The 24,879-nt window shown below is 42.6% G+C and overlaps 1 protein-coding gene across 5 annotated transcripts in view; it reads left to right on the top strand.

The window, feature by feature from the left end:
• ARFIP1 (ARF interacting protein 1) overlaps positions 1 to 24,879 on the top strand; it is a 78,666-nt gene that overhangs the window by 29,034 nt on the left and 24,753 nt on the right. For 3 of the 5 annotated variants that reach the window (XM_075930059.2, XM_075930060.2, XM_075930061.2), the window contains 3 exons: positions 10,822 to 10,930; positions 15,277 to 15,372; positions 17,491 to 17,603. In XM_075930059.2, coding sequence (XP_075786174.1) covers positions 10,822 to 10,930; positions 15,277 to 15,372; positions 17,491 to 17,603 — 318 coding nt within the window. The remainder of the gene's footprint in view (positions 1 to 10,821; positions 10,931 to 15,276; positions 15,373 to 17,490; positions 17,604 to 24,879) is intronic. The other 2 variants (XM_075930062.2, XM_075930064.2) reach the window with 2 other exon arrangements.

The following is a 24,879-nucleotide window of genomic DNA, read 5'->3' as shown; positions in this document are numbered from 1 at the left end:
TAGAACTAAAAGGGACCTCCAGAGGTCGAGTCCAGTCCCCTGCCCTCAAGGTACCTACTAGATCAGGGGTCAGCAACCTTTCAGAAGTGGTGTGCTGAGATTAAACTTCTATTTATGGGTCTGCATGCCGCTGATACTTTTTAAGCCAATAATAGTCTTTCCCCCACCTATCGCTGTGCAATCTGCTACCCCCCAGCCCAAGTGCGGGCTGGGATAAAATCCTGCTTCTCAAAGTAGCAGGTACCAGCAGTCTGTCCTGTTCTAACTACCAGCTAAAGCAAAAAGGATCTACACCTCCCTCACCTCACACCACAAACTACCTTCTTGCCTCCACCCTACCTCAATGCCAACACCTCCACCTTTTTCCCCACCTACTCCATGCAGTTAGCCCCTTCTCCCTTTCTGTGAGAGGCTTGAGAGTGCTGAGTTTCTTCCTTTCTCTCCCACACACAAGGGATTCTCCAAACTCCCTGCCCCTCTTGACTTCCCTGCCCAATTACCCACTCCCTCACTTCTCCGCCACATAGCCACTTACTCTCTTGTTATCTTGGTCTTTATTACTTGCTCTGAGAAAGCGGTGAGGAGTCCTGTGGCACCTTATAGACTAACAGAAGTGTTGGAGCATAAGCTTTTGTGGGCAAAGACCCACTTCGTCAGATGCATGTGGTGGACATTTCCAGAGGCAGGTATAAATATGCAGGCCAGAATCAGGCTGGGGATGACGAGGTGGATCCAGTCAGGGAAGATGAGGCCCACTTCTAGTAGCTGATCTGGGAGGTGTGAATTCCAAGAGAGGAGAAGCTGCTTTTGTAGTTAGCTAGCCATTCACAGTCTTTGTTTAATCCTGAGTAGATTGTGTCAAATATTTAGCTATTGCTCAGCAAGACAATACCCCACCACCCCACCCATTAGCTGAGACCCCTGCCTGTGCTGGAGCTTTGAATTTCAGAGTGGAACTCAGAAAACAGCTGCACAGTCATGCAATTTAGAGGGAACCATGGTCCCCTGTCACTGGAACCCTCAGCCTGCCATCCCTCCCCACCATCGGCTTCTTCAGCCCCGCTGCTGGCTGGGTGAGCAGCTGCTGTGGCCCTGCTGCCATAACTGCTGCTCCAACCAGCACGGCAGCCGGCATGGCAGCATGCAGCCCTGAACCCACTGCTGGGGCACCAGTCCTGCTGCCGGCTGGCGTGCAGCTCTAATTGGGCTGCCAGCCTGCCCTGGCCCCAGCTGGATTGCTGCAGCCCAGGCTCTGCTGCCACACCCCCAAACAGGCTTCCCCTGCGGAGCTTCTGTGACCAGGCTTCCATGGCTCTGTCCCCACTGCTGTGCCAGCACGCACGTGTTGACTTCTTCCAGTATCTCCTCTCTGTTCACTCTAGCCTTTTCTGAAGTATCCGTGGGTTTCTTGGGGGGGGGGGGGGTGGTAACGTCACCTCCACCAGCAGTGGCATGCATCATTTTGTAAAAGCGGTATGTGTGCAGCTCTGCACAAGATGGACTGCAAGCCTCCATTACCTTCTAGTAGATTCTTTGGAGCTCTTTGGCTTTCATGCGGCATGGCTGCAGGTCCCTCATGGAGCCCTTCTTTCCCACACCCTGAGTGATTTGCTTATACTCATCAACAGTTCTGTGGCTGGATGGTGCTATCACGGCACAGCTTCTTCTCCTTACACACCCAGGGGACTGACCATCTCCTATATACATGAGGCAGGAACATGTCTGCAGAATGGAGCTGATACGGTCCGCTGGGCAGTTGTTCTTCCTTCTGAGCAAACAGGAAATGGAATCTCAAAAATTCATGGGTCTTTAGATGGGAGAGGTCATATATCTATGTACCTGGCTGCCAGGCTGTGGCGTTCAAAATGATAACCAGAGTGGTCACAGTGGGATATCGTGGGATACTTCCTGAAGACCACTAACATTAATGTAAGTAACATAGTGTGTATGCTGGCATTGTGTCAACCTAAGTGCTATGTCTCTCGGAGAGGTGGAGTTATTGAGTTGGTATAGTGGCGATTTATATCAGAAGAAGTAACATTTTAATGTAGACAAGTAATTCTCAACCTGTTTACTTCTGTGGGCTGCATATGTGGTTCTCTGTTACGTGGGCTGCATCCACACAGTAGATATACTATCTATATGGCCCTGTAAATGTCTCATGGGACGAAGTTGTGTGGTGATTGGGCTGTAGGTTAAGAACTATGGGTATAAGTGCTTGTGAAGTTGGGGAGACACAAGTTGCCTAGTGTCAATCTAAGTTTACAGTTTGGATCTGGTCTTAAAAAGGGAAAATCAAATGCACAGGTATGCAGTGAGGAATAACTGTCTAGGCACTAGAACTGCAGAAAAGGATCTGGGGGACTATAGTGGATAATAAATCGAATATGTGACATTCTCACAACTGAAACATATTAGCCTTTTCTACATGTATTAAGAGGTACATCAGTGTAAAACATGGGAATAAGGGATCTTTCGGGAAAGGGTTTATTTCCGAAAGATCCGCGTCTAGACTGGCGCTTTTTTCCGGCAAAGCTCCGAGCCGGAAAAAAGCGGTAGCCATGTTTATGCAAATGAAGCGGGGGGGATTTAAATCCCCGCTTCATTTGCAATTGCGATGTGTCTAATTTGCATCCCTTTTACGGAAAAGGGATGCAGTCTAGACACAGCCGTGGAGTATTGTGTCCAGTTCTGAGCAGCATGCTTTAGGAAAGATGTCAACAAATTGGAAAAAGTCCCATGGATAAAAGGTTTGGAAAATATGACTTGAGAGAATGTTACAAAAATTGGCATGCCTAATTTTACAAAAGATGACTGAAATAGGCTTTCATTGGAGGTTGTGGAAACTCCGGCATTAAGAATTGGTAAAACACCTGTCAGGCAAGGTCTAGGTTTACATGGGCTTCCTCAGCTCAGGGGAATGGACTAATGTAGGACTTGGAGGTCCATTCCAGCCCTACATTTTGAGAATAAGAAATGATAAAATGGAAAAGAAACAGCCCAGTCAATATCCGTAACAAAAGATGATTGGACTAAGTCATATTGTTCCAATCTTGTGAAATCATCTTGAAAATATGCCATCCATAGTATTAAAATCTAGTTGTCCCACCCTTATGTGGTGATGTGGAAGTTATTTTTTACTTAAAGTTACTGTTTGGACACACAGAGTAACATTTTGGCAGGTCTAATGTTCTAAAAGCTATCATAAGCATCTCCATATGGCCTGTAGGTTGTGATTATCTCCCAACTGGTCATATGGATAATTATAGAAATGCACAGCTGTGAAGGACCTTGAGATCATCAAAACCAGCCCCTTGCATGGAGGCAGAACTAAGTATACCTAGACCCCTGCTGATGGGTATTCCATAGCCTCCCTTGGAAACAATTTAATATTGCTTTAGCTGAGGGGCAATAACACTGTCAGTAATGGAATTATCATCCAAAATAAAAGCCTATAGCACAATATCACTGCTTCAGACGCATTCTTAATAAAGCTGTTCTTTTTGGTGAGCTGGCCAGCTGGGGCACTCCAGACATGCTCATTGGGTTCTCCAGCAGACTGCTGCCCTTAATGTGTCTACAGGAGCAGGCCTGGTATGCTCCCCCACTGGTCTGGGATTGCACCAGCCCTAAAGGACATGCTTTAAGGAGGGCTGAAACCCCCCAACCCTTGAGATTTGTATCAGAATGCTGCTTGTTGTTCTCCTTCCCATTAGGGAGCAAGAGGAAAGCATACAGCATATATGCATTTGTCTCCCTACTGCAGTGGTCCCCAACCTTTTGGGGCTGCCACGCGCCCGGGGGTGGAGCCGCACACGCGCTGCACATCTGGGATAGGGCCGCGCACGTGCTCCACATCTGGGGGTGGGGCCACGCCTTCATCACGCCCCTGGGGCTGGCACTGCGCATGCGTCGCACCCCTGGGGCTGGCACCATGTATGCGCTGTGCGCACGTGGCCCAGGGCAGAGCTGCACACGCGCCGTGCACCCGGGGTCTGGGGTGCAAGAATGGCTTGGGCCAGCCTGGGTCACTTGGTGGGTGCACATAAATGTCCTGGCAAGCGCCATGGCACCCACGGGCACCGCATTGGGAGCCACTGCTGGGTAGGGAGGGGAAGGGCCAAAGGAGTCAGTGACCCACACTGTGTGGTTTCCTCCTTTCCCTGACAGTGATGAAGGCAAACAGCACGCAGCATCCTGATATAAATCTTGGGGCGGGGGTGCACTTCATCCCCCTCCAGGCTTCCTTAAATTGTACCTTGGCCCCCAGCATTCCCCAGTACACCTACACCCCAACCCTCTGCACTGAGACCACCCCCTGCCCTGAGCCTCTCCTCACACTAAGGATGTTAGGTAATGGTTAATTGACTAGTTGAGTAGTTGATGGAATTTCCCTCAAGTAGTTGATAGGCACTTCCGCATTCCTCCTTTGAAGTTCTCCCTCTTCCCCCCCTCCCCCTTTGCTGCCTCTATCTGATAGACAAGAAAGGGGGGGAATCGATTAGTCGACTAGCTGACTAGTCCTTAACATCCCTATCCCCCTATCCTGATTCCTGCATCTCCCCCCACACCCCGTCCTGTGTTCTGAGCTCCCTCCAAGCCCCTGCCCTGACCCCTGCACCTCACTCCACACTTACTTTCTTACAGGTACTGTCCTGTCCACTTAATTTCTAATCAACAAATTGTCATCAAGTTCTGATTATGGAATCTCTTTGCTACTTAAACTATTAGCCAAAACCAAAAAACCCCACTAAACCATAGCTTGATATTTTCTCAAAGTCTAGCTTCACTTTTCAGTTCTGGCACTTGTAAAATTATGAATTTTGCTGAGAATGAAATATATAGAACATTGTGACTTCACAATGTCTTTCTCAGCCATGTTTGATTTTAACAAAACGTACAAATCTAAATGTGTGGCTCCTGTCTGGTTCCAGGACTGTGAAGCACTCTGCTCTGATCAGGTAAAGGGAGTCCTTCTACAGAGCAGAAGTGATATCACTAATGCCACTTGCCTCTCTAAGTAGAGGTGTTGCTCTGGCTGGTGTGCCCGGAGGCAAATTGAATTTACCTTACTCCAATTATGGCCTTCCATATGCCAGTGAATGGATTTTCTGTCTTCGCACACCCTGTTACCAGGGGGTTCCTTAACTTAAACCTCCCATACAGGCAATCACCGCCTGTATGGGACTTGGACTTAGTTTTGGACTCTCTCACTCAACCTCCCTTTGAGTCCTTGGCGACCTGTTCCCTCCATCTTACTCTTGATGAAGGTAGTATTCTTAGTTTTGATTATCTCTGTTCTCAGTGTTAGTGAGATTGGGGTCCTTATGGTAGACCCAGCTTACACAGTTTTTACGAAGAACTACGTTACTCTACGGCCTCACCCCACTTTTCTGCTGAAGGTATGCCCATAAATTTGTTGAGATGGAATAATCGTGCTACCAGCTTTCTAACCAAAACCTCATGCCTCCCACCAGGAAGCAATCCTGCACACTCTGGATGTTTGGAGGGCCCTTGCTTTTTTCATTGTTAGGACATGGACATCTGTAAATTGCAGCATCTCTTAGTTTCCATTGCAGACCATTCCAAAGGCATGTCCATCTCAGTCCAGTGTGTTTCCAAGCTGATATCTTCTTGTGCTACTCATTGCTACTCCCTACACAACAAGACTGTCTCACTCAAGGACATTTGTGGGGCGGCCACCTGGTCGTCTGAGCACACCTTTGTGAGACACTGTGCCATCATTCCGCAAGCATCAGCTGGCTTTTCAGTAGCCACAGCGGTCCTTTCTTCTGCCACCTATCTATTTGATCACTGCTTTGTAGTCCCCAACAGTGGAGTACCCATGGGGACATACCTTTCGAAGAACTGTTGTTACTGCACAAAGTGAGTAACTTCTCTTTTGCATATGGGACTCCAGACTGACTGCAGTCTCTGATACTAACTAAGAAGCAGCAAGAGTTCTCATGCTAACTTGTCGAAACAGGTTTTTTTGAGACTGCATTGCAACAAGTGAATCTTCAAAGCCTGGGGGATCATGTTCCTTAGTGACCCATGTTGCTTTCTCAGTGCTGGTGGTGTCGATATTCTATATTTTGGAGTATACTGTCTGATGATTTATCATGGGTCTCCACATTGGCACTATTGATTACTGTACAGAACCAGTATGGGGGGAGAAAATCTGACTTTTCTAACCAACTCAAGCTGATTAATTATTCCAAAAATCATGTTCTTCATTAATTAAGCATTTATTACTTTCAGTTTAATATGAAGAAAATGCCAGTATTTACTTTTCAGCAATTATCAGTAGTTTCAGTTGTACAGAAAGCTCTTGCCTTAATTATTTTTGGTTTCAGTGCAGAGAGTAGTTTCCTCATTTGGACTAGTTCATGCAAATTTGAAAAGCAAATTGGGAGTTGAAAAAAGCATGGCTGCTTGGTTTCTTCTTCCAATCGATAAATAATAATCAGGTGGAAGAGAATGAGCTCTAGTCATTCTAAAAACTTGAAAGGATGTGGGGTCAGATTTACAATATTCTTAGGCACCTAATGATGCCTGATGGGACTTTTAAGAGTACCTAAGGTTAGGCACTCCCAGCAATCCCACTAGGTACCTTTTTGTATTTTTTAGATCCTTATAACTTGGAAAATCCTATCTGAATAGGTAGGTAGCACCTTCAGTAAGTGCTAAAGCTGTGCAGCAGTACCGGTGAAGCGCTAGAGAGAAATGCAGCAGATTCCAAAATACTGTTTTGGGGTCACTTGTCAGGATTGAACCACTCGATAATATTTGGTTCTTCCATAAGTGCTGGAGACTGGACTACATGACCCAGACCTAAGAGTCTGTGAAACAGAAGGTCCACTGCATGAAGTTGGTAGTAGTTCTTTTGTAGTCCAATGATCTGTCCCAGGAGTAACAAAAAACTCGAAACAAAGCATAATAACTTTCTTTTAAAATTAGGTTATTTCCTTACCATTGCCCTAATTGTACCAAGTAATAAGCTTCTGACAGAATGCATATCAGTGCTACTTACTTTGCTCCTGCACCCTTCATAAATGCATCTCATATAGCCTGCATATCATTTCTCTACTGTTGTAAATAGGAATGTACATACTATGCCTCTCATTTTTTCCAGTTTTTCTCCATGTTATCTCAATTTTTTCTATATTAATTGTCAGTGATAAATCTGTTCATCAAGACCATTATGGTTGTTGGCAGCCTTCCTGTTTAGGAGTGAGTGCAATAAATCATAATTAGCTGCTTGAGATTATATGCCAAAAACCAAACCCATGTTTTTGTGCAAGAACTCGTATGTCCAGTATAAACACCTCTTCAGTTTATTTAAACGACACACAAAAAAAAAAACCACCCTCCAGTAAGAGATGACTGATTTTTAAATCACCAATTTTAATCATGATTTAATTTGGCAAGCATGAACACTGATATAATTGATTTTATTCTTCTGTTAATACTAATACATTTTAGTTATTTTTCTTTATAAAAGTTGATTGCCATTCATTAGTATTGCCATTAAGACATGTTGATTTACAATCAAATACTGCAGAGCTACTCAACATATGGCCTGCGGCCCATTTGCTTACAGCCCGTGGTGCGTTTTGGGTTTACACGGGGGTTCAACACTCAGCCCACAGGTGGGATCCTTTGAACATGGCCTCCACTGGGAATACACTCTCCCAGGCATCTCCCAGGCAGGGTGAGCACTAAAAAATGTAAGTGGACAGGATGGCTGGAACAGATGGGTTCAGGGTGTTGGAATTTCTATCCTCCAGGGAAGAGGTGCTGGGAGCACCAGAGCATTGTGAAAAGTACTGGCTGCTTAGTCTTGTGGGCAGAGCCTGAGAGGTGCCGACTAGCTTACACTGGCCACGTTTGGGTCCAGTGGCGTGTCCGGGCAGCCCTGCCTCTATCTCGCATGGAAAGATGGACTCCCTCATGGGGATGTCAGCCCTGCTGGGAATCCAGGACGAAGCTCCTGGGCACCTGTCCTTTTTTGCTTCTAGTATCCAGTCTGACTCACTCTGCTCCCCACCTGCTGTAGGTGGGAACACTCATATAACGGTCTTCTGTTGATATGCATTTTAGTAGTTAAATTCCTGGACTGGCATTGCTTGTTTAAAATGCTGTCTTATGGGTGGAAATATAACTGACTTAATGGGGCCTGCGTATTGTGTAGTCTTGCCTTAATCTTTGTATTCATGCCCATCAGCATCAAAGAAGTTATTTACCTATATTTGAATGTATATTTGCATGGATGTACAACCACACTTAAGTTGCGGCCCTCAGCATGTGCTGTGAGTATCATTGTGAGCCCCGAGGCTTCCAAAGTTGAGTAGCTCTGAAATACTGTATAGCCTTTACACTGAATATATGTCTGTATACTAAGTTTATTTCAGTATACTGTATAACATTCACAGGAAGTAATTGCAGCTCTAGTAGGCACCCTAGTTAATTAGGTACCCAAAGCAGTGGTTTGGCTTCCACATCTTTGTGTGTAGAATGGGGCAGATGGTGTGGCGAGGGCTGGAGTTGAGAGCCTTTAGAAATTCAGCTTAAAATACAAAGGCTTATAGTAGGAGCCTAGTGTCCATATGTAGGCTGTATCTACAGAATTTGTTGTTCAGCAGTAAGAGACAAATTACCCTGACCTAAGTGCTGATGTAGCCTAGCTTCTCACATCAACATAGCTTTTGCCACTAGCAGAAGTGTTTTTATTGTGCCCATGGGAGAACTTTCCATTGATATAAAACATCTTCACCAGACATGCTGCAGTGATGCAGCTGAATTGATGCATCTGTGCCTCTGCAACACTGTATGTGTAAACATGCCCTAAGAAGCAGTCTATGATGAAGATGCTACAGTAAAACTGCAATTGTCTGGCATCCAGTGGTCTGGCACTCTCAATAGTCCAGCACCAACTGGAACCCAGAAGTGCTCCAGCCAGCCGGACAATTGGAGCTGCTCCGCACCGCTTCCTCAAGTCCGCTGCTGCTGCTGCTGAAACTGACCAGCGGCGGACTTGGGGAAGCTGTGGGGCAGAGCAACTGGGGTGCTGCCAGGTTGGTCCTGCAGCGCTGCTCCTCACCAGCACCTGGTTCGCCCCACACTGTGCCATTCCCCTCCCCCCTCCCCAGACCTGTCACAGCCCCCCTGCCGGAGTACCTCCGATACTCCGGCATATCTGATAATCCGGCACCCCCTGTGTCCCAAAGGTGCCGAATTATCGGAAGTCTGCTGTACTTATTTTCCTTCTTTAGTACTGCAGTTAAATTATTCACATTGTTGTTTGGTTTTTTTTTATAAATAACATAATAATCAGGGTTTCTGGTTTGTTTAATGAAAGAATAGTCTCTCTTCTTCTAAGGATACTTTATTACTACTCTGGAGTTTGTATGTGGTTTTGGTTTTTTTTAGGTTTCCCTTTTCTTTTTTTCTGATAGTTGGTTTATACTGCAGGGAATTATCTAGAGCCGCATTCTAACTGCCAGATTTGGCCTTTAAGTAATATCATACCTGTGAATCAATTTCCATGGACTTGCAGATTGACTAGTGTAAAATATTAAAAAACATAATTTGGGTTTTAAAGATAATAAATTCTTAGTGTTCAGTGTTAATACTTTTAATAGAAGTAGTTATGGTATATGCCCCACAATAGCATCTTGAAGAAATTTTTCTCTGCATAATTCAGATATTGCTCATCTGTTGCTTTATGATCTATTTTTTTTCACCTTGCTAAGATCAGAAAAACATCAGAATTTTATGTCAGCAATAAGGTTTTCTGATTATGTAATCTACTTATAGATTACTTATATGATGGAATTATTACACTGTGCCTTCTACTTGTTGTTTTTAATACTTTGATTTGTACGTAGTGCGTAACTGGGAAATGTGAGGTTGGAAGATATTCTATATTCTAATGATGATTTTACTTACTATATAGCCTTGGGGAAGTATCCTTATCTTTTTGCCTTAGTTTCCCTATTTGTTAACATGGATAATACTAAATTTCCTACTTCAGACCAGCTTTAAGGATTTTATTAGGGTTTTTATAATGGAGATTACCTATCTCCTAGAACTGGAAGGGACCTTGAAAGGTCATCTAGTCCAGTCCCCTGCCTTCTCAACAGGACCAAGTACCATCCCTGATGAATTTTTGCCCCAAATCCCTAAGTGGCCTCCACAAGGATTGAACTCACCACCCTGGGTTTAGCAGGCCAATGCTCAAACCACTGAGCTATCCCTCCCCCCTTCTGCTTAGAGTAAAAACTGCTATATATTATATGGCTTCATTGTATGTTTGGCACTTTACAGAACAAGTGCAACGATGCACAATCCAGAAAAATGTATAGATCTAAGTGAAGACTGGGAAAACAGGAAAATTTTCAACTATTATCAATTACTATTAATTATTTAGTTTCTAGGTGTTAATCTTGCACTCAACCATTTAAAAAAAAACCTGGAACTTACTTTTTTATGTTTTCTTCTGTAAGGACATTGATCAGGGAAGGAAAAGTTTTTTCTTTTGTTTTTCATTTTGTTTCCATTTTTTCATATATTTACCAAATTAATACTTCTTAAAATGAACATACAAACTGTTTTCTTTAGCATATGTTGTAAAACAAGGTCTTGTATTGAAAAAGTTTCTTACTAATACATCACAATAGAATGCCATGACACCATAACACAAGTTCCAAACTATAGACAGAATTGTTTAAGATGCACTTGAAAAGATATTATAGTGCCTAAAAGTTTCCTTATGTAGATTTTTATATGGATTTTCCCTTTTATTCAAATATTTCCAAGGATTTGAAACGTTCGTTACCAGTTGGACTTGGTCTCTCGGAAACCCAAATAACATCTCATGGCTTTGACAGCAACAAAGAGGGAATCATTGAAGCAGGGCCATTTCAAGGTAAAAACTATTTGTGTGTCTACATGCTTTTTAAATTTCAACACTATACCTGATTTAGGCATTTTTTTAAAGGAATAGTCTCTTAAGACAGCTATGAAGTACCAAATTTTTTTTTCAAACTCTGTACTTGCTTTACATTTCAGCATAAATAGTAATTATTCTGATATGTTATGAATACCTGAGGTGTGAAATGTGTGTTTGCCACAGTAGCTGGGTTGCTAAAATAAGAAAATGATATCCACTTGTCACGGGGTGTTAATGAAAACTCCTAGCAAATTAGGTAACTTTTTAACTAGCCTGCTGTTAATTTGAATAGTTCCTTTTCTATAATATTGTTGAACTTCTTAATAAAAGAATTCTTGTTACAAATGTATGTATGCTAGTCAATGGACATATTCATAACTGCTATATTAAGAAGGGAAAATTGAGGCTATTATAGTAAAAACTCTGTATGTAATTAGAACTACGTTAAATGTGGTGTTCAAGTTGTAAACATATTTGATTGTGGGACTGATTTGAACTATGATTCCACTTTACTTTTCTAAAGCAAATAGAATTAATGAAATTCTTTCCCCACCTCTGTAGTAGATATTCCAATGAGTCTTAATGTGTTTCCTGTTTATTTGATGCATTATATATGTTGTAAAGGTTTTTAAACACTAATCATAAGAATCAGTCCTAAAACTACTGTCAAAATTGGGTCATATTGAAGATGGCTCCACCATTTTCCTTGCTCAGCATAGAGTTGCAGGGTTCTTTAATTTGAATAGATTTGTTTAAAAGCTAACCTTGAGAAATGCAAAGTTATTAAACAAGCCAGTAATTAATATACTATCTGAAAATAATAAAGAGCACAGGAAACAGGATATGAATGAAAAGTTAATTATATATGGTTTTGCTCCAGATAAAATAAGACCATGAATTTAGAGAATTTGACTATTGAGTGAGCAGCTGAGAGAGTGAATTTTTGCAGTTGTAGATGTAACTTTGATTTCTGTTCATTAGACTATATAACGAGGAAACACTGGAGGAGGAAGGGAAAGCAATATTAGCAGGGATGGAAGGATTGAAGAGTATTGTGAACAATGAAGTGTAAGCAACGTTGGATACTCTGTGCTAGAAGCCAAGATAACTTAGTTGTTTTTAGCTTGCTTACATTCCATGATTAGCCAGTGCTCCTGTAATAGGATCTTTGTGGACAGATCTTTTATGCCTGCATTAATCCAGTTGCAGGATTCGGGACTTGGGTTTCTAAGGTACTACAGCTTTTACATAATGTATCACCATATTGTAACAAGATAGGGCAGGTTAAATAAATGTCTTCCAGCCTTAACTTTGTGCAGATTAATGATGTTGCTAAAAAATTTATACTTTAGACTTACAATTGGAATAATGAGGGTGTACAGATTTTCCATGCTACAGGGACATATGCTAATTATTGCTTCAGTTATTTAAAAAGTTCTTGCGGGATGTTAGTGAATGAATAAAATATAACTTTGTAGAAGCCATTAAAGTGTACGTGATTTCTAAGGATACACTGACCCACTGCCTTGAAAAAATGTTGTGAAAATAAACGTGCCCAGACACAAAATTGACTTGCAATACCATGATGATTGATTATGGGGGTGGAGGGAGAATCCTAATTTTAGTCACTCATCAAAACAAGTATTTTGTCCTGTGCAAATAAAATGAGTTTTTCATGATTGCTTTTGTACAATTAAATTGTCTTTTTTCTTATATGGTTACTTGATGTGGAAGATGATACAGCCAAGGGCTGTATGACTTGTTTCAATACATATAATTGCTTTGAGAGCACAGCACTTTACTGTTAACATGACGATGCCCATAATTGAATATTTTTAATAGAATTAATGTTTTTAGTAGGCCTTTTTTTTTTTCTTGACAAAGAGCCATGCGGGCTAACATTTTAAACAACCCAATGGCTCAATCTTGATCTCAGATACTCAGGCATTATTACTGCATATTATAGACACATAGCTACTCATGTCATTAAAATCTGTTCCTGTAGCCACTTATCTTAAATTGAAACTGAATCCAGAGTCCAAGTATCAGTCCTCAATGTTATAAGTATTGCATTATAATGATACAGGTTGAACCTCTCTATTTCAGCACCTTTGGGATCTAGTCAATGTTGAACCAGAGATTTAGCCGAACCACTGGAGGTTAATACAGGTTGGGCCTTCCTGGTCTGGCACCCTTAGTACCTGAACTGTCTCAAACCAGGGAAGTCAGTGCTCCCCTGCTAGCTGGCTGCTCCTGGGCTTTTCTCCTTGGGGTGCCCTGCCCTTCCCCCCTAATGCTGGCCTAGTAGGGGCTCCTCATGCTGTTGCCCACAGGCTGCCTCAGAGTCCCCTGAGGCTCTCAGCTGGGACCACCTGCCCCTGCAAACTCACTGCAACAGGGTGTTCCCCCGGGTTCCCCGGAAGGGGCCTCCAGGGAATCACTCCTGTCATCCTCCACTAGCCCAGTTTCAGCCAGGATGTTCTCGGCTGGCGCTGCCCAGTCACTCTGGCCCTGCTACCCCCAGGGTTTCCAGGGGTTCCAACAGGGGCTGCCTGGCTGCTGCTGGCCCTGCTGTTGCTGGAGGTTCCCTGGCCGAGCCTCTAACCATCGGCAGCCCCTCTGAGGGTTCTTTGGCTGGGGCCAGGGTTCCCGCACCACCTGGCCTAGCTGATACTGAGGATTGCCCTACCGAGGCGGGGGCTCCCTAGCCATGCCTGGCTCCTTTGACATCAGAAGTTCCCCAACCAGGTCAGGGGCTCCCAACCTGCTGTCTGGCACAGTCTGAGCTCCCCAGCTCTCATGTTGTCTTTCTCTGCTGCTTCCTGTGCTCTTTGGTCAAGCAACATCCGTGGCCCTGCCGGGCTTTGGATGTTGTCAGACCAGAGAGTCCCAGATTTGGGAGGTTCAACCTGTATTGTCTTTCAACATTACCAATACTTCTACTTCAGAGAAGACATTTTAGGGGTAAATTAGAGTAAATAGCAGCATAGAATTAGGACTGGTGGCTGTAAACAAACTTTATGGGACTATGGGAAACTTGGCCACACCCATGATAAGTGGACATCCAGCTAATTAAAATAATGCCAAATCATGGATTTTGCCAGACCAGAAAGTGCCAGACTAGAGAGGTTCAACCTATAGTGACTTTTACTTAGATGAGAAAAATCAAGATTTCAGTTGAAAAGCAGCCATATTGAACAGTATAAAAGTCATTTTGTCCTGCCCCCTATATCTGGCATTTTGGTTGAATACCTCCCGTCATAAAGCCAATTTCTTTTAAAGAGAACACATGATTAAGTCAGGAGTATAACTTTGAGGAGTTCATATTAATAGCTGTATCTTTTAAATTATATCACTACAGGTTGCATCTCTCAAAACTGAAAATCTCTAGTCTGGCAACATCCATGGTCCGGCACTACCACGGATTTTCTGAATCGGAAAGCCTGGTGGCCTTGTGGCAGGCCAGCTATCCAGAAGTGGGGTCAGGTTGAAGCAGCAGGACGGGGCAGGGGTTGGGGCTGATGGCAACCCTGAGAAACCTGCAGCAGTGGGGCTGGAGCCAACATTAGCCCCTGCAGCCTGTGAAACTGACACTGAGTCCAGGGCAGCATCTGCAGCGCAGGACCAGGCAGCCTCCAGCCCATGGTAGTGCGGGGCCAGTGCTAGAGCCCCGGGCAGCCCACAGGAGTGGGGCCAGAGCCTGCACATTGCCACAGGGCAGGAGATCAAACTGCTGGCAGCTTGGGGCAATGGGACTGGGGCTGGGGTTGGTGGCAGACCCAGAAGTCTGTGGCAGTATGGAGCTGGGGCCAGAGCCTCGGGCAGTCGGTGGGAGTGTGGGGCCAGAGCCTGCGGGCCGCCGTGGGGCTGGAATTTAAGCCGGGATCAGACCCAGCCCCCACCAGCCTGAGCTGGCAGCCGCCCCCAGTAGCGGAGCCAAGGGTGGACTTGCAGCAGTGCAGCCTGGAGCCAGAGCCTGTGGCAGGCCACGACAGTGAGGGCTGGAGCCCACAGGCAGCAGGGCTGGCAGGAGCTGGGAGTAGTGAGGAGGGCTCTCCAGAGCTGTCTGAGAGGCTGTGGCAAGGAACCTTCCCTGGTCCAGCAAATTCCCTGATTCAGTCCCAGTCAGATCTCAAGGATGCAAGACCAGGGAGGTCCAACCTGTACTAGAAGTCTCTGAATTATTTCAGATACTTATTCTAGTTTTGTGTTGATGATCTGGTATATCTCCAATATTAAAAGCTATGTCTATACATAACAGTACACGTTTTCTGAGGAAAGAAGATGATGAATTTTCATGGTTAAATGTGTCCCCTTTTCAGGTTCCTCAGCATCACCCATATCATCTATTATATCTCCTAGCAATGCAGCAGCTAGCAGACTGGCTGGACAGGGAAGTGATTTAATTATTCCCACAGGTATTCACAATCCTGACTGGATAACATCTTTGTTAGTTATACAACTTATACTAACACCTTCTTTAGTTACACTAACTCATATTCTCTGTAATAATTTGACTTTTTTTTAACTGGGTAAGTATGTAATTTCTGCTTTTTTTTGGCGGTTCTGTCACTTCAAGGATTCAGCAGTTTGCAAAGTAACCTATGCTTTTCCTTCTGAACAACTTTTCCTGCTCCAAAGCATTAAGTATAATCTATGCAACTTCATAAAAACATATGATATTTTAAAAGTGCTCTAGGTCATGGTATAAGCTTTTATTCTCATTGCCAGCCAAACAAGAGCATTATTCTAATACTTCACTTATGAGAATGGATTTTGGAGTTCAAAACACCAAAACTGCGCTTTGCCATCTTCTGCCTTTGTGGCTTTAGTCAAATTACTTTACCTCTTTGTGTCTGTTTCTTCCCCTTTAAAATGGGGAGAATACTTTGCTATCTCAGCAAGGTACTGTGAGGATAAATCACTTCAATTTTATACAATGTTTATTTTATTTTAAGAGGTAAAACCCGTGTTTAGTGCTGTAAAAGAATGTCTGGAGACACATGCAGGAGTCTGTTTTTACAAACGCTTATTCACAAATAATCTGGCAAGGTTAGGGTGATTATACAGTGTTCTGCATTATACAAAATGTGGCAGATGCAGGGATAGTCCTCTCTTTCTCTCTCCGTTTTAAATAAGCCTTCTGAATATGCCTATGGGTCTTCTGCTAATAACTTAGTTTTTCAGTCTGGAATGCTATTCAAAAGCCTAATGAATAAATTTTCTTACATAACTTGCTTTTTTCTACTAAAAGAGGGAACGGGGCACTGTCAAACCTTTTTTTTTTTTTTTTTTTTAAATGGCAGAGTTAAAAATCTAAGCTATGTCTAAAATACTTCCTAAAAGCATGAAGAAAAACATTTCTGTACTAACTCCATCTTGCGTTTGGTGACAGGAGATGTATTTTGCTGTTCTGTTTAAAGGTACTGTGTATACTATAGACAGTGCAGATGGGAGGCTGCTCCAGCTTGGCTAGGCATGGCGGGCTCAGCTGCTGGTTACGGTTACCCATAAGCATCACCCAATAAAGGTGATGCTTAGCAGGTAACTGGTTAACCCTTTACATCGCTAATGTGTATAAAGCTAAAGAGCATGTAGCATAAGTTGGGTGATCAGTGCATGTATGGCAATGGGAAATACTGCCATCAAAATGGCAGCAACATTTTTTACAAATTGGGAATCAACTTTTTTATTCAAAATGTGTAATTTGAGTAACATTTCATACTGACTGGTAACTGCAAAAAATTGGGACTGAATATAGTGTTCTGATGGTTACCCTTTATACTGTATCATTGCGTTTCTTCCTTGCCAATTTTTGAATGAGGACTAATAAGTTCCACTGTTTCTGTGATTGAGGGCCTAATAAAGCTATCAAGTACACTAACTTTTTTGTAAGAGAGAGTTAAGATTCTTCTGTTAGCCTCAACATGCTTAGTGAAAATTAACAGCAGCACAATCTAGAACAATGTGAATTTCTTACTCTTATGTTAACAAATATTGTTTTGACACTAGTGTATATCTTAAGTTGCCTGTACTTGGCAGCGGTTTGGTTGTATTTTGTATATTTCTGTAACTTATTAACAGTGACTTGTAGCATATAAAAGTTTTTTAGGTTGGCTAATTCCAACAGAATGTTGGACTGTAGAGTTTGCCTATTTGCTGTTTTAAAACAGTTTAAATAATGAAACAAATATCTGAATTACTTGCTGCTAGTAGTCAAAATTCTATACAGAAACAGCCAAGTAACTTTATCATATCGGATTACTCAATTTAGTTAGTTTAACTAAATTATTCACTTACAATAAAGGGAAGACAATATTGGCATGTGTCCTTGTGGGCCTGATTGTTTTCTAAAAAGCAGTTTTGTGCTCTTTTTTCATTTTTTTTGCTTAGTACAGTCATTTACAGAAAATCTAGTTAGATGCATAATTTGCTTTTACGTAAGTGCCATTTCATGATCCTTTGTATATGCAATTATATACTTGACTTTTGAAAAATATGGACCCTAAAGATTTTCCTCTGTCTTATTTGTTTAGGTAGTGTGAGAATGCAGCAGAAAAGTGGACCAGTTGTTCTAGCGGACGAAGTAAAGAATCCAGCAATGGAAAAATTGGAACTTGTGAGAAAATGGAGCCTAAATACTTACAAGGTTTGTAAATTTGTATTATTGTTTCCAGTCTATTGCCAGTGTATATTAAAATGTAACAAAGTATCGTATTTCAGCTTAGTGTATGTATAGATCTCTTAATTTTTTAGGATGCTATAATCAATCAGAGGTGTGACCTCTGCCCCTCCTGTGAGCAGCCAGTCTGCCTCATTATGTCACTATTGGTCACTGGATGTGGGACATCAGTAGGGCAACTGGAGCCACGAGTGTGGGTCTCTGGTCAGGGCTACACAGTCAACACCATCATGGAGTCCCAGCCCCTACTCATGCTGGGGCAGCAAAGAGTCGAGGCGTTCAGGCCTGCGGTAAGGCTGAGCAATAAATAGTCAATCTGCCCAAATCCTAGCTCAATGCAGAGCAGCAAAGGAGCTTAGGGCTCAGGCCTGTACTCAGGCAGAGCTGTAGGCAGTGAATTATCTCAGTCTCTGGTTCAGAGCTATGCAGCAAAGAGTCAGTCAGCTCAGACTTCCCTTCAAATGGCCTGAGGAAGGGGGAGACTGCCCATCCACATGAGTTGGGTGGCAGGGGGAACGCAGGAGCCCTCACTCCACTGCGTCCCAGCCCTGAGCTCAAACAGAGGCAGAGTAGTCTGCCACCAAGTCAGTGGGGATCCGGGCTGCATCATGCTGAGTCACCCTTTCTCAGCAATGTTGCAAAACAAGTGGCTACCATCCCTGCAATGGCATAGCGAGGGTGTTATGCGTCTGAGGGCAAAGGCAAAATTTGCGCCTGGGGGCAAAGACAAAATTTGCACCCTTCCCAATCATTTTTTCCCTGCCAGGATACTCCCAAATACATGCGAACTGAGGTGATTGGGTAGAGATTATTCCTGCCACCATGCTCACTAAACGCATGCCATATAACCTCAATGCTTGCAGTGTAACATAACTATCATCCTATTTACTTTTTGAAGGTTTTGCTGAAACCTTTTCACAGTCAACTGTTGGACTATATACAGAATAGGAAATGATCATAAAAAAGTTAACAACATATCTTTTGGCAGCTAAATTGGCGCCCCCTCCAGCATGGTGCCTGGGGGCAACTGCCCCTCATCCCCTCGCTACGTCACTGCATCCCTGGGCCTCTTCCACACTCCCCCTCCTACTGTACCTGTAGGTCCAGAGAGCAGTGTTCCCTGTAATCTGTGCAGTTGTGCAACCACTCAGGAGAGATTCAAATTGTGCCCACCTGATTAGCAGAGTGACAACAGCTACGTTTTTTGTTTCTATTGGGGGTGCACATCCACACATGTCTCAGTGCACATAAAAAAAGTATTCCCACACACTAATGGAAAAAATTCACATGTGCACAGAAAATATTAGAGAGAACATTGCCAGAGAGAGAAGCTGGTTGGTGGGGGGCCTCAGTTACCAGTAATTGCTGTTCTTGGGTTAGGTCAGACAGTGGTCTGGACCAGTCATCTGCATCCTGCAGGGTCAGGTCATTCAGGAGTCCAAGCCAGTTGTCTACTTCCTTGAGTCAGCTCATGATCTGGGCAGTCTTGGTCAGTTGTCTGCTTTCTATGGGCCCACTGCAACCTTCCAGTACAGGAGCTCAGGGGAAGCATCCGTCCCCTCCAGTGAATGGGCTTTAACTGAACCCCCAGCTTCAGCCTTTATGCTTACAGTCCTCCTACCTTGATTTCTGGGAGGCTGAGTGAAAGTAGTGTGGCTCCACTCACCAGGGTGCATAGACATGCTCCTCCTGCCCTGATCTTTGGATGGTCAGTCTTCCTTACTGCAGATGCAATGATAGTTTTCTAGATTTTATTAACATGACAAAATAGAAGGTGGATTATATAGTTTTTCCACAAACGCACTTCACTAAATTTGTTTTAGTTCAACTTCAAAACTAATGCCTAAATCCTATGACTTTTTGGTAGTGGAACTGCTAAGTTTAATATGATTTATCATTTGCAGCATTAGCTGCAATAAAAATTTGAAATTGTTATTTTTATTACAAATTATCTAAACATTCTCTTAATTCATTGTCTTTAGCATTCTGACCTTTCATCCCTGTTGAATTTTTTTCAATTTTTGGATTTGAAATTACATCTGGTATCAAGGTGACTTATTGAGAGTGTTTGCTCTGGTATTTTTTTCATTGCCATGGCGTTTCTTTGAATAAAGTAATGAAAATGGTAGTGATAAAATATTTATTTTGCTAGTAACTGTTGCAAACTGCTCCTCCATCTCCCATTTCTAAGGCCCTTGACATAAGGATCTATTAGTGCTCTTGTGGCAATAAACATACCACTGCCAAAAATTCTAAATTTAGCCCAGTTTAAATCAGCAGCTCCTTACTCTGCCTGAAACTTGGCTGACAAAGAGCTGGAGGGGAAAAAATGTGCTTGTATGTGTATGTCTGTCTCCTCACCACTCCAGCCTATGGAGAGGAGAATTCTTTGGAGTGGAGAATCCACACAAATCTAAGAGCTCAAGGAAGGTTCCTCCTCCCCGTCCTCATACCTATCATCTGACTACCGAGGTCTCTAGGTGAGCTGGACAGGAAACTTTTCTGGTTCTGTAAAACGTCTTGAGATTTCAAACATTTCCCCATTTTTGCATTGAGATGAAACCAAGATCCTTTGATGTCTTTCAAAAAAAAAAAAAGACGGAGGTAGGAAGAGAGAAATTGATTCTAACCACTAGGCTCTCCAGTCTGCAGGGCTGAAGAAGATCCAGGTTCAAATCCCGCTTTGAATTCATCTTAACAAGAACTTGAACCTGAATGTCTGATGTCCCTGATGAGTGCTCGTAGTACCAGGTTATTATCTATTTTGAGGTGGTGGTTAGACTCATATTTATAACAATAATTCCATCTTGAAATTCAGAAATTTTCCTGATTAAAAATTTAGACAAAACTGTTAAGCTTCTACCAAACATTTTGGTTTAAGCTAATTGGCCTTTTTTGATGGGAGAAACCATTTCATCAACATTTCTGATCAGTTCTAATCACTTATGCTCTTAAATCTGTGTACTGACTCTTTGATGGGATGAGAACAAATAAGGAAATTTTTCAGTATCAAATGTAATGCTGCTAATAGTAGCTAGTTCAAAAGATATGCTCATCTTTGCCTACATCTTTCTCTTGCTTAGTTCAGGAATTTATAATTTAATGTAACCTAATTCATTGCAGAAGTCTGTCCAGATGCTATATCTGTTTTCCATGTTTCCTGCAAGAGGGAATTCTTATTTTGCAGTTCTTGGGAGCTCTCTGTTCCCTCCTATCAGCCCTCCAAGCTTAAGTTCCCTGTAAGCTGCATGATTGTGCAGCAGCTTTTTCAGTGTGGTGCAGGTAGGTGCCTCTCCCCCTCAATCCAGATGCTGCTGTGAGATATATATGAGAGTGTGAGAGAGGGCAAGAGAGAGAGTGCTCAGAGCACTCTCCTTCACCCCAAACTTCTCTGTCCCAGCCCTGAGCCAGCTCCTGAGCTCCTCCTCCACTCATTAATTTTGTTATGTGCATCAATATGGGGATGTGGTGTCACACACGGCTTTGAATTGATGCTGCTCAGACATATAGAAGGGCCCTTGGTCTTGCTTTCTGTTCTGCCTTTTATGAAAAGACTCGTGTTAGCCATCATCTTGGCGGAAAACTGAAGACTGACGGCTGATTGACTTAATGCAGTCTTCTGCGAGGAAAGGTGGCTGAGACACATGCAGAAGCTTAGCAAAGGTAGTCTCAGATACTACTTTCAAATATTATTTCTGGTAAACTTTTCAAAACCACATAGCTGCACAAGACAGGCTAGTCTATATGTTTGACTTGCAAAAAGAAGAAAGCAAAACAAAAAAGGATATTTTTTTTACTGCTTAAAGCGACAGCACTAACCTTTTTGGAGCATGAAGTAGGATGAGTTTTTGCCTTAAAATCTAAAGGTCTAAAGCCACGGGATAAAGCCACCGGATAAGTTAGTCTTTGAATCTAGGTGTATGAGATCTCTGAAGTCCCTGTGTTAGAACATTTTGGGGGGTTTTCCACCAGAAGGATGGGATAATCCATTCTAGGGCATACTGTGCAAGTATGCCCTCGTTTGAAAGCTTTAAGGCAGAGTCTCCAACCTTTTTAAGCACGAGATCACTTTTTGAATTTCAGTGCTATCCAAGATCTATCTCAAACCCAAATACCCTTGCCCATCCTCCTTCCTACCCCTTCTCCAAGGCCCAACCCCTGCTTATTCCCCTCCATCCCTCCTCCCTTCTTCCCCATCCTCCCTCACTTTCACCAGGCGGGGGCAGAGGGTTGGGGTGGCAGGCTCTAGTCTTGGGTTAAGGATTTAGAGTATATGAGGGGCTCTGAGCGGAGCTTGGATCAGGCAGTGAGGTGCTGGAGGGGTTCTAGGTGCAGGCTCTGGGATGGCATTTGGATGCAGGTGTGCTCGTGGCTAGGGCAGGGGCTTGAAGTGCAGGAGGGGGGTTCATGACTGGGTTAGGAGTTTGGGATGCAGGCACCAACTGGGTACAGCTTACTTCAGGTGGCTCCTGGGTGGTGGTGCAGTGGGGCTAAGGCAGGCTTACCCCAGCCTGGCCCTGCACCACTCCCAAAAGCAATCAGCAAACTCCATTCCAAGTCCTGTTGTGCCCTCTGCCCTGATCTGTGGAGATAGGATACAGAGTGGGGTAGGGGGGCACCCTGAGATCAGTGCCCTTCTTCTCCCGGCCCTGCACAGAAAGGGGCAGCTGAAGTGCCTCTTGCCCAAATCAGTCAGGATCACCTGTCACAGGCTCCAAAATCTACCAGTAGTTTCCGATTTACTGGTTGGTGACCACTGCTTTAAGGGGCCTCTACAATGGTGGTGGTTACATTTATGAACCTCTGTATCTCTTTTCTGCACCAAGAATAATTATTTATTGAGAGGACAGCGCGTTGTTGTGTGTGATTACTCGGTTAGCTTGATCCACTTCAGAAGTAATTGCGGACTAATTTCCTTCATGGTTCCTGCACTGTGGTTCTGTGGGAGCACATATGTGATGGAGAAAAGGTCATTTATCTTGTGTAACTGCTCATCTCTGAATGTCTGGAGTCTGCATAGCCAAACCAAATTCTACCTCCCCTCCTTCAATGCCAAAATACTTCCATGGCTTCTGGTGATGGAGAAATTGGTGACAGTTATTGTGGGTGGGACTATTTATGCCCCCAGTCCAAAGCAGGCATACTGTCAACTAACACTGCACAAAATTGTTTTGTGGCTGCCTGCCTAGGAATGCAATTGCTACAGTGTGGCTTTGAAAACATTTGTAACAGATCTAATAGATTTTCAGGCTCTGACATCTTCTTTCTCCAGGCTACTTCACCTAGTTATCATTTAGCAGGAATTCTTACTTTGAAATGAGTTATTGCAAAATCTGAATATAATTTCTTAAATCAGTCTTCACAAAATAGCCTACTACATCTGTCTATGACATTTTCTCCTGGATTTTTCTTTTTACCACTGTTGGGCCCTTCTAGATTCACTATCATTTGGAACTTCAGTATCCATGTTGATTATTCTTAGTACCACTTTGCTGTTAGACACCATCCAGAACGTCTGGGAACAGAAAGATAGCTAACAGCAGCATCCCCCTCTCTCTCAATAGAACTTTATGCAAGTGTGACTACTGGCCAAATTTAATTTGGGGGTAACTATATTCTGCTTTACCCATATGCTTTCAACTTTTTCTTACAAAAGTGTTTACTTTTTTTATGTAAATAAAGCTTAACACTAGTGATTTTTAAATCCTCTTTTATTTATGTCTTTCCATCCTCCCTTCTATCTTTCTGTCCCTGGAGAAAAAATAAATTCTCGGGCCTTTCTTAGATCTGGTCCATATGCAGTTTTTGTACTGAGAGAAATATTTTGGTTATGGCTGAGATTTTCACTTTAGAGGTGTACCAGGCAAGATGGATAAAAAAATCAATTCTTTTTAAAATCACATTTTTACTTATAAAATAAACCTATTTAAAATTAAAATGTGAAATTGACAACTTATGTTAGGCTTAAATGTATAATTATTAAAATCATTTAGCAGTACATACTTTTCACATTTTAAAGAAAGTCATACCACTGAACAGATACTTAGCCAGTGACTTCCATCTAGAGCCACAGTTTAAGTGCTCAACCAGCTTTTGATAACACTAACCTCTTTTGCATGTGCAAAACAAGTATTTTCTTCATTTTAGTTTATTCAACTAGTTCAGTTCGATGGCTACGTCATTGAAACTTTTCAATTCATTTCAATGACAATTGAAAAAGCAGGAAAGCTTGTTTTCTTCTTATCTCTGGATAAAAGCTAGGTATGAAAAGAAATCCAGCATGGTTCTAAAATTTCAAGGTACCTCATGGCTATAAGCAAATTAGTTCATTTCACTAACAAATACATCCTGTGTTGATTTAAATCAGTTAGTTTTAAATGCAAAATGTTTCAATATTTTTTCTTATTCAGCACATTTAAATTAGTTTCATTTAATAAAACATTAACTGCTGTTTTGTGCCTTTTTTATTGGATTTAAATTTTCATCCATGTACAGCTGGACACATCACAAGTAAAAAAAGTATATAGTAATTAAGAAATACAGCATGCACCATTTTCTAATAATGTGTAAAATTAAGAATCTGAAAAAATCTAAGTTAAACATTTATTTAAGCAATTATATAGTTTAACTATAGTATATCCCCCCCAGTTAGCAAAAAGACTCTCCAAATTGTATAAAGAGCAGGTATGTCTAGCACAAAAATAATTGTTCTCCTTCTTGTATGGGCATAGACAACCTTAGGGAGGATCTATGGATAAGAGATCAAAAGAAGGTTCACTCTTTTTCCATCCGTCAGTGCTTTCAACTCTGTCCTTTGAGCAGGTTGGTCAAGAACCATTCTACAATGTATTAGGCGGTGTCTCCATGTACGGTGCTGAACCTGTACAAATACAGCTGTGCTGCTGCAGTGCATCTTGTGAAGATGCTCTTTGCCAACAGAAGAGAGCTGTCCTGTTGGTGTAACAAAGCCATCTCCACAAGCAGCAGAAACTGTGTTGACAGGAGGCTGTTCCCTCATAACGTAAGTGTTCATGTACATAATGTTCTGTTACTCAGGAGAGCTACATAAGCTATGTCGACAAAGGCTGTTGTGTAGATACAGCCTTAGTTATCACAATATTATCTTTACATGGGAAATTTGTATCAAGTCAAAATGTTGTTACTCAGAGAAACAGTGGCACAAACAGGGAAGAGGCAATTTACATCGTCAGCCTTTTCACATCAGGGTATCCTTTTACAAACT

Source organism: Pelodiscus sinensis, chromosome 4 (assembly GCF_052426305.1).
Source record: "Pelodiscus sinensis isolate ZL-2025 chromosome 4, ASM5242630v1, whole genome shotgun sequence".
NCBI lineage: Eukaryota > Metazoa > Chordata > Testudines > Trionychidae > Pelodiscus > Pelodiscus sinensis.
This window is presented reverse-complemented; position numbering and strand designations above follow the sequence as displayed.